At 41.6% G+C, this 12,920-nt stretch overlaps 1 protein-coding gene across 2 annotated transcripts in view; it reads left to right on the plus strand.

The window, feature by feature from the left end:
- Positions 1-5,065: 5,065 nt before the first annotated feature.
- The window catches only part of PAH (phenylalanine hydroxylase), a 47,737-nt gene continuing 39,882 nt past the window's right edge, over positions 5,066-12,920 (plus strand). Inside the window, exons 1-2 of one of the 2 annotated variants that reach the window (XR_008390896.1) lie at positions 5,066-5,231; positions 11,931-12,038. Coding sequence is in view for 1 of the 2 variants with exons in the window: in XM_053661604.1 (XP_053517579.1) it covers positions 5,172-5,231; positions 11,931-12,038 (168 nt within the window). In the remaining variant the exon portion in view is untranslated. The remainder of the gene's footprint in view (positions 5,232-11,930; positions 12,039-12,920) is intronic. The other variant, XM_053661604.1, reaches the window with a different exon arrangement.

Genomic DNA, 12,920 nt, shown 5'->3' on the forward strand with positions numbered 1-12,920 from the left:
CACAAGAAGCAACCATACATCGATATTTCTCTCCTTCTCTCCTTCCCTTCCTCTCTAAAGATAAATAAATAAAATCTTTAAAAAAAATAATAAAACTATATTTGTTGGCTATTATCAGAACTGGCCATGTTTTTTGTCTCCTTGTTAACAGGCCACGTCCCCTAATAGAATGTGAGATCAATGACTGCTCTGCTTATCAGAACCTAGAACAGTGCCTGACACATAGTGTATCCTCAACAAATATTTGTTGAATGAGTGAGTATATGAAAGACAATACTCAGTGCCTCACTCTGATATTGTCCAAAAGGGATAATAATGTAACAACAGCTCCAGGGTCCTGAGAGTTTATATGTATTTTTCATTTAATAAACCTGTGATCAAATGTACTTCATTTACAAACTGATTTTATTATGACCCAAAGGAATGTCTAAGTTCTGCTAAGAATTCCTGGAAAAGCCTACTATAAATCTTATTTTGATACAAACCATGATTTCAGAGAATAATTGTGTTTGGTTTGCATGGGCAATCGTTGGTGGAGATCTTCAGATTTGTGGGTTGTCTGTGTAGGAAAAGTGAGATTAAAAGGAAATATAACAGGCCCTGGCTGGTGTAGCTCAGTGGATTGAGAGCGGGCTGCGAACCAAAGGGTCGCCAGTCCGATTCCCAGTCAGGGCACATGCCTGGGTTGCGGGCCAGGCCCCGAGTATGGGGTGTGCAAGAGGCAACCACACATTGATGTTTCTCTCCCTCTCTCTCTCCCCTTTCTGCACTCTGTAAAAGTAAATAAATAAAATCTTTAAAAATTCATAAAAAAGAAATATAACAGAAATGAGGTTCTGAAGAAGCTCACATCCAGCTGACTTTGTAGGTGGAAATTTCCTAAGTTTTTGCAATGAGATATGCATTGTCCTCTAAATTCTGATGAGAAAAATGCAGTTCTTGGAAAGATAACCCCATCTTAAATACCACCCACATGTTTCTTGTATTGTTACCATTAGATTTGGCTGTGAGTGACAGACATTTCAAAATAGTAGAGGCTTTATCAAAATTTTCTCCTAAATTTAAGTCAGCAGCCCAAGGTTGCTGGAGTGATGCTCTATGTGTCCAAAAACCAGGCTTCTTCTAGCTTGATTCTTTTTGCTCTGAAAAGCATGGCTCCCATTCTTAAATCTACCTCGTAATCCAACATGGCTGCTCCAGCTGCAGTCAGCATTTCTATATTCTGACCTACAAGAAGGAGAATGTAGAAAGACATGGGTATACTTTCTTTAAGGACACTTCTTAGATGTTGCACAGACTTGTTGTATTTCTTTGGTCAAATATTAGGCCTTTAGTTACACCTAGTTGCGAAAAAATGCAACTAGGGACATGTAGTTTTCATTTTGGGAAGTGTTGGGGCTGGATAACTAACATTTAGAGCTTCTATTTCCATGAGACAAAAAGAGAGAAAGAAGGAAAACATGCTGATGAGCCATACATGCCGCACCCCTTTCTACTTCCTCAGGTGGGCCAAGCAGTTCCTCAACATCAGTGTAACAACCAGGCTGATTCACCACGCTTCTGTGAAATTAGCCAGTAAGGAAAAACCAAGCTCAAATGAATTTACACAGTTTATTGCTCAGAGCACAATAGGCAACTTGAGTTTCATGCATGCATTGGTTCCCCTTGTCCACCAAGTCCCATGGGAGTCAATGGCAGTGGACTTCACAGGGTGGGAAGGAGTGAATCTAGGTAGATGCTGAGCACACATGGAATCCGTTTCACAGCTGAGGAACCCTGGGCTTAGGGGACTCTGATCTTGTATAAGAGCTATCACGAGTTCTCCGTCCTTCTCTCCAAAAGAAAGGCATTGTCTTTATCCTGAAACATCAGCCAAGTTTGTCTGGGGAGGAAAGACATTATCATGGAGTATCTTCAGAGACGGAGATGTTCTTTGTCGTATTGATCAAGAAACAAATCTAAACTTTGATCAAGGTTCAGATCGTGCAAACCCCAAATAAAATCCTTGAAAAAGTAGCCCAAGAAATGTGGACGTTCCATGAAAATTGCCTCCCTGCATACCCCATTTCTAAATTCTGCATAAATGCACAGACCTAGTTAAATATTTAGGGGGATATCTCAAAATTTTTGAAACCCATACATTTATTTATAGGTGGTGAAAAGTTAGACATGGCTTAGGTGTCCATCACAAGGGAATGGAGACATCAAATGGAATGGACACACACTATGGAATACTCTACAACGGTAAAAAAAAGCAAAGAACTAGATGTATAGTCAGTAGCATAGCAAAATTCTAAGAACATAGTTGAAAGAAAAAAGTTAGAAACTATAAAATCTGTTAATACTCTATAGACTATAGTAAACCTATACTATAATATCACTCATATCCATAAAATAGTATATACATACACCAAGATATCAATTCATTTTTAAAATCCAAGGCTCAATAGAAACAATATTAGGAACATTGACTCTGGAGGATGGAAATGGGAGTCAGGAATAAGATAAAAGAGAATAGATAAATCAATCAATCAAGAGAGGGGCCTTGGAGACTTCAGGTGCTATGAACTCATAGGTTATGATTAACTCAACCCCTCTACAAAAGAGGTTAAGTGAAAAGACTGATAACCAGCAGTGATTTGGAAATCTTTAACTTCCAAATCAGTGAAGGTCAGCTTCAAGTGTACTAGGTTCACAATCACACATCTTGCAACATGGTACCAGCTCTTCATGGCCATTGGCACTATCTCATTGGTTTATGAGCAGAATTCTTGGACCCCTTCTAGATTTACACTGTCAGAACAATTTCCTTAGGGCTCACCACCACCCTTGTCAATAAGAGCAACACACTGGGCTCCATCCACACTAAAAAGAGTTTAAAAATCACCTACAAGATTTATGTTACAAGCAATCTCATCTTAGGTGAGGTTTTGTCTTAGTGTATGAGTACATTTCATTTTCTTTTTCGTTTTTTTTTAACCAGAATAAAAATTTTAAAGAAACTGTAAGTGTTTTTCTCTGAATACTGGAGAATTAAGTATACTCTCCTCCCAACCCAGATCTGGGGCTTTTTTTGGTCTGAGGTAGGGTTTTAAATTCCATTTGTAGCTGATATGAGGAGAAAGAGAAATGCTGTTATTTGGTTGTCCTAAAAAGAAATCACTATTTCAAAAAGAAAAGAAAGAGTATTTAAGAGTCAACGCTTTGGAATCAGGTGAAATGTAGTGTGACTTGGGACTACTTATTTAAACTTCCAGGGCCTTAGTTTCCTAATTTATAATGTGGGGAGGCATAATTCATAGGGATGTTGAGCCCAAAAAATGAAATTACGCTCATGGAGAGCTTGGCACAGTGTCTAACATACAGTGTTCATGGAAATAAGTAGGTGTTTTTGCTTGCTTACTTATTGCATGCTTGTATATTCATTGTGGTCATATTTATCTCTTTCTTTACTATACCAGCTGCATCAGGGGAGGAAATGATATTTGTAAGGCAATTCTGGGGCAGAGGAAAACTCTTCATTTTAGGTCTACCACACTAAAAAAATACTGGAGTCAGATGAAGGATACAGATTCTCCTGAAAGTGGAAGTCAAGGTCTTGCCCTTCCTGTCAACAATATTGAACATTTAACTTACCATACGAAATAATCATCACACACCCAAGGACTCTTGGACAAAAAATTATATTTACAAAATTATGTCTGTATTCTTCGCAGGCTGTAGAAAATGTGGCACATTAGAGATGCTCAAGAAATCCTAAAAAACAACCCTTAAAACCCCCATTTTAAAGACAAAGAAGTAGAGGCAGGAGCCTGACCAAAGCTACACACCTAATTGATCAGTGGTGAAATCCATTTGCTTTGAATCTCATATCTGAGATTTTCTTTTTTTCTTTCTTGGCAGATGCTTGGTCATTCCATCAGTCAAAGCATCGTGGGAGGGGAGGGGTGGGTGCCTAGCAACCTCTATTATTGGCTTGTTTTCTTGCAGTCCAAATATTTACTCCCTGGGTAAATATTCGGCAGCCACTCAAGGCCTTGGTGTCCCTGATTTTTCACATCCTTCTAGAACTTTCAAGTGTGCGGCGTTTTTATTTTTTCTGTTTTGCTCCCTCTGGAAATGAATGCCTCACCTCAGTTCACTGATCTGAAAAAGATGGGGTGAATAACGTCCTCTCACGCACTCGAAAGAGTCCACTCTCCAACACTCACCAGCTCACTCCTTGCCCCTTTCTTCATTTTCTTTGGTAAGCTTAGCTCTGCCTAAACTTATTTATTTTTTGCCTCCTCCCCAAGAATGGCAGCATGGGATGCAGGATCCTCTATTCATTTACTGCTCTATCCCCTATGACTGCTGGCCCACAGGACATGTCCTCAATAATTATTTGCGTTCTCATACTTTTCAACAATATCTTCCACTTCCTAAGTGTTTAACATATGGTAAGAACTGTACTGACCATTTAATGCATCACTTTATTATTCACAGTTTTCATATTCTAAAAACACCCTGGCAGGGGGCTCTGCTGTCCTCCATCAGGTGCTCCCAGCAGTTAGGTAAACAGCTCCAGGACACAGGACTGGATTTCAATACAGGCCTCTCTTTCTTACCTTTGCTCTTTAGCAACTGTGCTCAGTGTTCACAACGTCATCTGGTATGTCTGAAGTCAAAGTCTAGAAAGGCAGTGTGCTTAGTGGTTAACACAAGGCCCCCCCCCAAAAAACAAAATTAGGGATCCTGGCTCTGCTTCCGTGGACTGGGGGCAGGGCGGGGGCGGAGCGAAGCGGAGAAAGGATTGTTCCCCGGAACTGGAATCATCAGGAGGTCACAGGTGTACTCCAATGCAGAGAATCTGCTTCCGTGCTTCTGAAAGGCCAATCTTTCTAACCACCAGCTCAGAGGCGGCCCGGCGCCTGGCGGGTGGGGCTGCTTCCTCCAGTGAGGGCAGGCAGCCGAGTGCGCACTCCTCACCCCGGGGCGGTGACCTGGGGCTCCCTGCGTCAGAACAACGCCCACCGGGGGCGTTACTGTGGCTCGTGCATGGCATCAGACACCTGTGCAGCCCGTCCTCCCCTCTCTGACCTCAGGTTAAAAGCCTCAGCACCACGTGCTGCTGGCAAACCTGCCTGTGACCGCACAGCCCAGAGCTGGAGGCCTCACTGGCGGGAGCCAGCATGTCTGCTGTGGTCCTGGAGAGAGGAGGCTTGACCAGGAAATTCTCCGACTTCAGCCAGGTGAGCCAGCTGTGCAGGGAGGGGAGTTTGGCCCCCCGTGGAAGAAGGCCGAGGAATGTTGGTATTCCCTGCTTCCATAAGCACACCAGGAAGTCTGAATCCATTTGAAGATGATGAAATTGTCCGGGGAATCATCAGATAACCCAGGTCCTCAACAATCGTTTCCCAGGGTGGACATCTGGCCTGTGTGGATTTCAGGGGAAAAAGCATCGCTTTACAAGTTGGGGATCTGCCTTCCAGAGCTGCCCCTAACTAGCTGTGTGTCTCTGTGCAGGTCACCCTTCCTCTGTGTCGCCTGCTTTCCCTTCTGTACATTGAAGGGGCTGTTCCTTAACCATCTGGGATGGGAGATGAGATTCTCTTTTATCTGCTTTTCTGTAATGTTTATAAAATGCTTTCAGCATGTATTGAAATGACAACATTGTGAAAAGTTGCATTCTCTTGTTACCTTTGGGAGAAAACGAGACATCAAAAAATGTCTCAGGCTTACTCAGACCTGGGAAAAGAGAAAATAAACAGAAAGGAAAATGAGTAAGAATTAGCTTTGGACTTGGAATGTGAGAGACCCCTAAATGTGACTTGGGGATGATGCCCAGGGTGTGTCCCATCGTCTGGGATGTGTTGCATTTCTTTTGAAGTGAACAATTGCAGAATACCTTTTTTGACTTATTACACCCCTGGACTCTACGGTTCTCAAGTAAAGCCCCGCTCGGGGATATAATGTCACTCACTCTGCAGGCACCTGTCATCTGTAGGTTTAGTGAGAACCGACTAGAGAACAGGAAGGCTGGAGAGGATGTGTGCTTGATAGTTTAGTATAACTAGAGAAACTGCAGAACTTTGCACTGACTTTTTTTTGAGTCCTGAGAAGAAGACTTCCTTTGAAAATGGCATGTGATGCTTGGGAGACAGGAGAACTTGGGACTGAAGAGGGACCGTGTGGGGGTCAGACAGATCCCAGGACAGATCCTGACTTTGTCTTCATCTGGTTTCTGCATTGCTGAAAACAGGAGCCCCACAACCATGGGAGGAAGTTAGGGGCAGCCGTCTGGTTAGGGGGCCACAGAGTGTAAAGTTTTATCGGGTGGAGATCCACAAATGGTCAGTCTTGATGACCAGGGGTGAAGAGCAGGGTTTTGAGCAGGCCTGGGAACCTCCTGGGCATGGCAAGCCGGGTGTTTCACTTTACAGAGCCTCGGATTTCTTCATTTGAAAAGTTGGAATAGAAATACCCATGCCCTAGTGTTAGTACGAGAATTGAGTGAAATAATGTCTGTACAGCTCTTAGCACAGTTCCTGGGTCATAGGAAAGTGCCAGCGATGTCTAGCTGTAATTAATTTAGTTTTTCAACAATCTGTGTCTGGAACATTGGTTGGAGGGACAAGCACTGAGTCGGGCACAGTGACTGGTACAGATTTGTTATGGAATGATGCTGGACGTGAAGTCACAGGACCTGGGCTCTCATTTTTGGGTTACTTAAGCTATGGGAAGTAACCTAATCGGGGTGAGGAGAGGCTCATTTTGGTGTCTGTAAAATTGTTGGGGGTTGGAGGCATTGAACTAGAATAAACTTAAGGATCCCTTCCGGCTCTGACAGTCTGCAAAAGAGACATGGTTTATGTCTTTGCAAAATGCCCAGCTCAGGTGAAGAGCGTACCCTGGGCATAGTTCTGACACGAGGCTGGAAGGCACATGGTAGGGCAAGTGCTCTACACGTGCAACAAGCACACGGTGCTGGAAGAGATGTTGGCACATTAGTTCACCCAACAGAAACGTCCTGAGCACCTACTGTGTGCCAGGCACAGCAGAGTTTCTGCCCTGGAGACACTTACATTCTACTGTAGGAGACAGACAAAAATAACCACATGAACATATAATTTCATGTAGAGATAAGTGCTGTGAAGAAAAATAGAGCCGGGAATGGAATAGAAGAGCAGGGGGACTCAGGAAACACAGTGTGAATGGTGAAGTTGGTGTTCAAAACCAGATCTGACTGTGCCCCCTGCATGTTCCTCTACATTGCTGCTTTCTCCTGTAGATAAATGCTGGAGTATGGTATCATGTGTCTGTGGCGGGGTGTTTGCATCTTGTTTTCAGCTGTCTTACCACTGTAGCTACGTGTGTGTTTAACCACGCCGGCAAGCAAACGCCTCCTACTGTGGTCCCCCAAAACACTAAGATTACTGTGGTAGAACATCAATAAAAAAGTTTAAAAAACCCACTAAGATTAAAAGGCAATGCCCCCTGGAATATTCTCGCTAAAGAATATTACTACGTGTAATTTGGAAAAGTGTTCTTTTCCAAAGATAATGAATGTATTCCTTAGACACAGCTAAACAAAATATAGTTCTATTGTTAAATGTATTGCTCAATGTTCAAAATAACTTTGCCTGGTTTGTAGTAAAGTTCTTGCTCCTTGCTCTATTTCTTCTTGTTTAGTTTCTGAGCTGCTCTTCTCTATCTCTACCTATCCCGGAGGTATCCATGTGTCTAAGTCGACTCACGTGTTTACTGGAGAGAAATAAGGAATAGATTATGAGCCAATAAAAACACATTCTAAAGGAGATTTCCCCAAGGTCCCTGCCAGGTCAACAGAGTAAAATCGGAGTCAGTATCTAGCCGAGACCACACCATTTCATAAACTTCCTTGAGCTTCCTTTCATTTAAAGTCTCTCAGGCTTTGAAAAGAGGAGCTGTAGTCCCAGTTGAGTCTACCACTGGGAGGCAGAAGGAAGACTCTGGAGTTATTGGACCTGAGTTCAAGTTCAGACTCTGCCACTTATGAGCTGGGTGTCCTCTAACCTTGCTGAGTCCATTTCCTCATTTGCAGTACCGTAGCACCCACTTCATGGGGCTATCATGAAGACGTGTAAACTCTTAGAACAGTGCTAGTTGCTGCCAGTGACGATGTTTATTAACTGTGAAAAGTACCAAGTGTGGCTCCTGGCAGGTAGTGGGATACTCAGGCAATGGCAGGTGCTACTGTTCATGTTACTAACACTAAAGAGTAGTGACTTATCATGGGGTAAATGTGAATTTGCAGACACATTTGAGAAAAGTCATGACTTTAAAAAGTAAGCTGTGTATTTTCGTCAGTGGTTTAAAAATATTCCATGGTTAAGTATCATCTAGGAATGCTTTTGAAAATGCAGATTCTAAGATCCTACCCCAGATATTCTGATGTGATTGGTTTGGGAGCAGCCCAGGAATCTGCATTTAAACAAGGAATCACCAGGTAATTTTGGAATGAAGATCCAAGGAACACTCACAGAGAAACCCCAATTTAGGAAGTTTGTGGGAGAGAATGGGGACATAAAAGGGCACCATCACGGGGACAGAGTGGTATTGAATAAACTAGTAAGTAGTGAGACCAGAGAAAAGCCCTTGCTTTGCAAGAAACCTGGGCCTTAATAAGGACGTTATGTTCACAGCAGAGGGAGCTGTATAGCATGACTGATATTTAGGAGCTGAGTTCTTGACTAGAGACCACTCTCTGTGCGACCCCAGGTGAGTCACTTTCATTGGACCATAGCTTCTCCATCTGAAAAATGAGGCCTTGAACTACGTGAACTCGATTATTATCAAGTTCCATGTGGACATCAGAAGCCAAAGAAATTAACACACTGAAGAGGGGTTGCTTCTGAGAAAAGTGAGACCCACAAGGGCTTTTGAGGAAAGGTGAGTTATTTGAAAGAGTGAGAGAAAGAGGGGTGCAGCACATTTCCTACGATGAGGACTTGAAAGAGCAAGAAAGAAACCAGTTCGCAGGCATTTTTTGTTGGGGGGCCTCAGAAGACTCTTGAATATCAGAAGGGGATCATTGATCCTTCTGGCCATGGGAAACCTCTGGAGAACTCTGCATGCGTTGAAGGAGGACACGAGCAAAATTCTGTTAGGGCTGAATCACTGAGCTGGGTTAGTCCCACAGAGGCAGGAAGAAAAGAAGGATCTGATGCTGAGAGCCTCCTCCGTCAGATTGGACTTGGTGATTGGCTGGTCGTGCGTAGGAGTGAGAAGTGGGGGATGATGGAGTTTTGAGCCTGGTGCATTCGTGTCCGAATTGAAAGGTTACAAAAGGTTACAATCCTGGGGATGCACCAGGATTATGTTTTTGGGTTGGCCAAAAAGTTTGTTGGATTTTCCCCATAAGATGGCTCTAGTAGCACTTAGTTATCTTTAACTTCATTCAAAACAATTTTGTTAGATTGTATTGTGACAGCTGTCACACCAGGATGCATTTTAAAAAAACTTATCAAAATTAGTGGATTTTTGTGCATCCATTTAATATTGAAGATAGAGGAAAATATGCAACATTTTAGGTATATTATGCTTTGTTATTTCGAGAAAGGTAAAAATATAAAAAAAAGATTTGTGCAGTGTGTAGAGAAGGTGCTGTGACTGATCAAACTTGTCGAAAGTGGTTTGTGAAGTTTCATGCTGGAGATTTCTGCCATGGTTGGATGGACCAGCTGAAGTTAATTGTGATCCAATCGAGATACTAACTTAGAACAATCAGCGTTATACCATGCAGGAAATAGTCAATGTACTCAAAATATCCAAATCAATAAAGTTATTGGTAAAAGTGAAAAATATGCCTTTTATTTCATGGCAAAAACTAAACGGGCCTTTTGGCCAACCCTTTTCTTGGAGGCCGACAGGATAAGAGAATGTTGCCAAAGGAACTGGAAACAGGGAAACTCTTTGTCATTTCAAGGAAACCAGAAAGGACTAAGAGCTCAGTGTTCTCCGGTAGGAAGAAGAAGGCTGACGTCAGAAACTCATCTGCATATCTTTGGCAGGGCTTAAAAGAGGGAGCAGGCAGGGCAGAGTCTGCAGAAAGTCCTGATTCATAGACAGTATCCTGGGATCACATAGCTTGAGTTCTTGTTCTTGCTTCACACTGTAGCTACCAGTAAACTTCTTAATTTTTCTAAGCCTTCATGTTGTCATCAGTAAAAGGAGGTGTTTGGAAATTAATCAAACCTACCATCTCAATCAGCAATTTTTAACCTTTTTCATGTCCTAGCACACATAAACTAATTATAGAAATTCTGTGGCAACCAAAAAATATCTTTTTTTTGCAGATTTAACAAAAAATATGTATAATTTTGATTTATTCACATGAGATAGCTATTGTGTTGGCTGTTGTCATTTTTTTAATGCGACAGTCTAAGGGGAATTGGTCAGTGCCCCTGACCAAACAGTCAGGTGTTACATGTTTTCAAAATTCTTTCAGCACAAGAATGAAAATCATTTTTCCATATTATTACAAAAATTAGACAAGATCATCGAAATCAAGTATTGATAATGCCTGCAACATTATAGGCTCTTAATAAATGATGGATTCAACATTTTTAGAAAGATTACATCTTGATCCCTATAGAGATATATAACAGTTCAGTTCTTCTAATTCATTTGAAACTCCCTCTAATCACACTAGCTGATAATTTAGGTTCTTTCTCCACACCTGTTTTAGGTGAGGTTCTGGGAAAATGCGAATTTTCTGAATTAAAAGAAGCTCATCCTAAAGGTCACCAGAGTTTATGCAGGGCTATCGTCCCAAGTCACTGATAGAACCCGTCTGACAGGGTCTTCCCACTGGGATAATGTAGCATGCAGGCCTCTAGTTTCTTTACCTTGCTTATAAGGGAGTAAATTTCTGCACCTTTTCTTCTTCCCGGTTTTAGGTATATGCTATGCATTTGTGGGCACGCATGGAATTTTGTCTGTTATTATAAAACTGAGTTTTAAAAATTGAAAAGACTTCAGCAAACTCTTTCTGGAATGCCAGCCTTTAATCCCACCTTAACTGCTGTCGCATGAATGTAGAAAGTGCTAGATCCCTGACATCCTTTCCTGTCTTAAGACATCCACCTTCCAATAGATTATGTGTGTACTTTTACATGTTTTGTAACTATTTTTCTACAACTAAATGTCCAAGATCCCAGTATATGAAAGCAAGTCAGTGCTTCCCTTGGGTCTGTGTCAAAGGCCAAGAGGCCATTCTTGCATATTTAAAATATTTTCACCCTTTTTATAGACTCCTCTTAATATTCTATTTAAACTATTTTAATTATTTTTTTTCTTTTTCATCATCTGAATACTGTTTAGACAGGGCTTATTGTTAGCATGATTTCACAGATGAGGAAACTCCGAAGGCTAAATGATTTGCCCCAAGTAGCCCATCTGGGAGGATCCTAACCCATGTCTTCAGACTCGAAAGCCTACATGTGTTTTATTTTTAGAGCTTTCCACCCTGTATTTTTCAATATTTTCCTGGGACACTTTTTGAACCACTTCTGAGGATCTTTTTTCCCCAGTTGTTTGGTTTGTTGTGTGTCTATTAAGCCAAATTTTGAACTTCTTCATCTTTGTATGTAGATCTCAGAGCCCCTATTACCTGGCACTTGGTAAGTGCTCATTAAAATGTATTGGATCTATAGGGTGACTGGTGACATCAGTGAATAATTGAAGTTCCTAAAGCTGAAACCTGACTCAGGAGCATTATTGAAAATATCACTGCCCTTGACTGACTCGCTTTCCACCATGCTATATACCACTATGTAGAATATATGTAGCTCATTGTATCCCAGGCTTCACCAGAAAAAACAGTTCATGACGGCCTGTCCTGGAGGTTTCACAGGAATGAATTGCTAAACCATGGAGGACATTCTGACCAAGTGTATTTAATCCTTTAGGAAACAAGCTATATCGAAGACAACTCCAGTCAAAGCGGTGCCATATCACTGATCTTCTCACTCAAAGAAGAAGTTGGTGCACTGTCCAAAGTCTTGCGTTTATTTGAGGTAAGGGCTTATTCGTTTCTGCCTGGGAGACTTGATTTCCAGCTTAGGCTCTTCTTACATTAACCGACTGTGTGACTTCAGCTGAGTGTTTCATTCTCTCCGAACTTCAGCTGCTGCGTTCACAGTCAGATCCGTCGGAATCACCGCTTGCATACCCAGGAAATCAGCCCTGGCCTCAGACATCCGTCACCAAATTCTTCTTGAATTAATCACTTCTTAGCAGTGTTCTCAAAACACTTTTTACTTTTAAGAGTAGTACCTATTTGCTGTACATGTAGACATTTCTATCTGGCCCTGAGGGTGGTTTTGACATTGGCTCAGTCATCTTATATTCTCTACAGAGGAAAATCTCATTGTGGTATACATGGAACCACATTTTTATATATTAAGTGTTCAATTAAGAACAAAATTAAATTTAAATACAGTCAGAGGAAATTGATTTTTGTTTTACTTTTTTGCCCTGGGATTTAAGAAGGAATATTTTTCAAGCAATTCACTTTTACCTCGAGTTTTTTAATAAAATTAAATTTGGTGGGTTATCAGTGGGGAGAAGGAGCAGGGAGAATGGGGGAAAAGGTACGGGGAATAAGAAGCATAAATGGTAGGCACAGAATAGACAGGGGGAGGTTAAGAATAGTATAGCAAATGGAGAAGCCAAAGAACTTATATGTAAGACCCATGGACATGAACTAAGTGGGGGCAATGTGGGTGGGAAGGAGGGTGCAACGAGGAGGGGAATAAAGGGGGGAATAGGATAACTGTAATAGCATAATCAACAAAACATATTAAAAAATTAAATCTGGTGACTGAATACGTAAACAAATGGAGAAGACACAAAGCTACCATGCAGAAGAATTCAAATCATTTAAGTAGATACTCTAC

The sequence above is a fragment of the Artibeus jamaicensis genome, unplaced genomic scaffold (assembly GCF_021234435.1).
Source record: "Artibeus jamaicensis isolate MK-2021 breed Jamaican fruit bat unplaced genomic scaffold, CSHL_Jam_final contig_233, whole genome shotgun sequence".
Classification (NCBI taxonomy): Eukaryota; Metazoa; Chordata; class Mammalia; order Chiroptera; family Phyllostomidae; genus Artibeus; species Artibeus jamaicensis.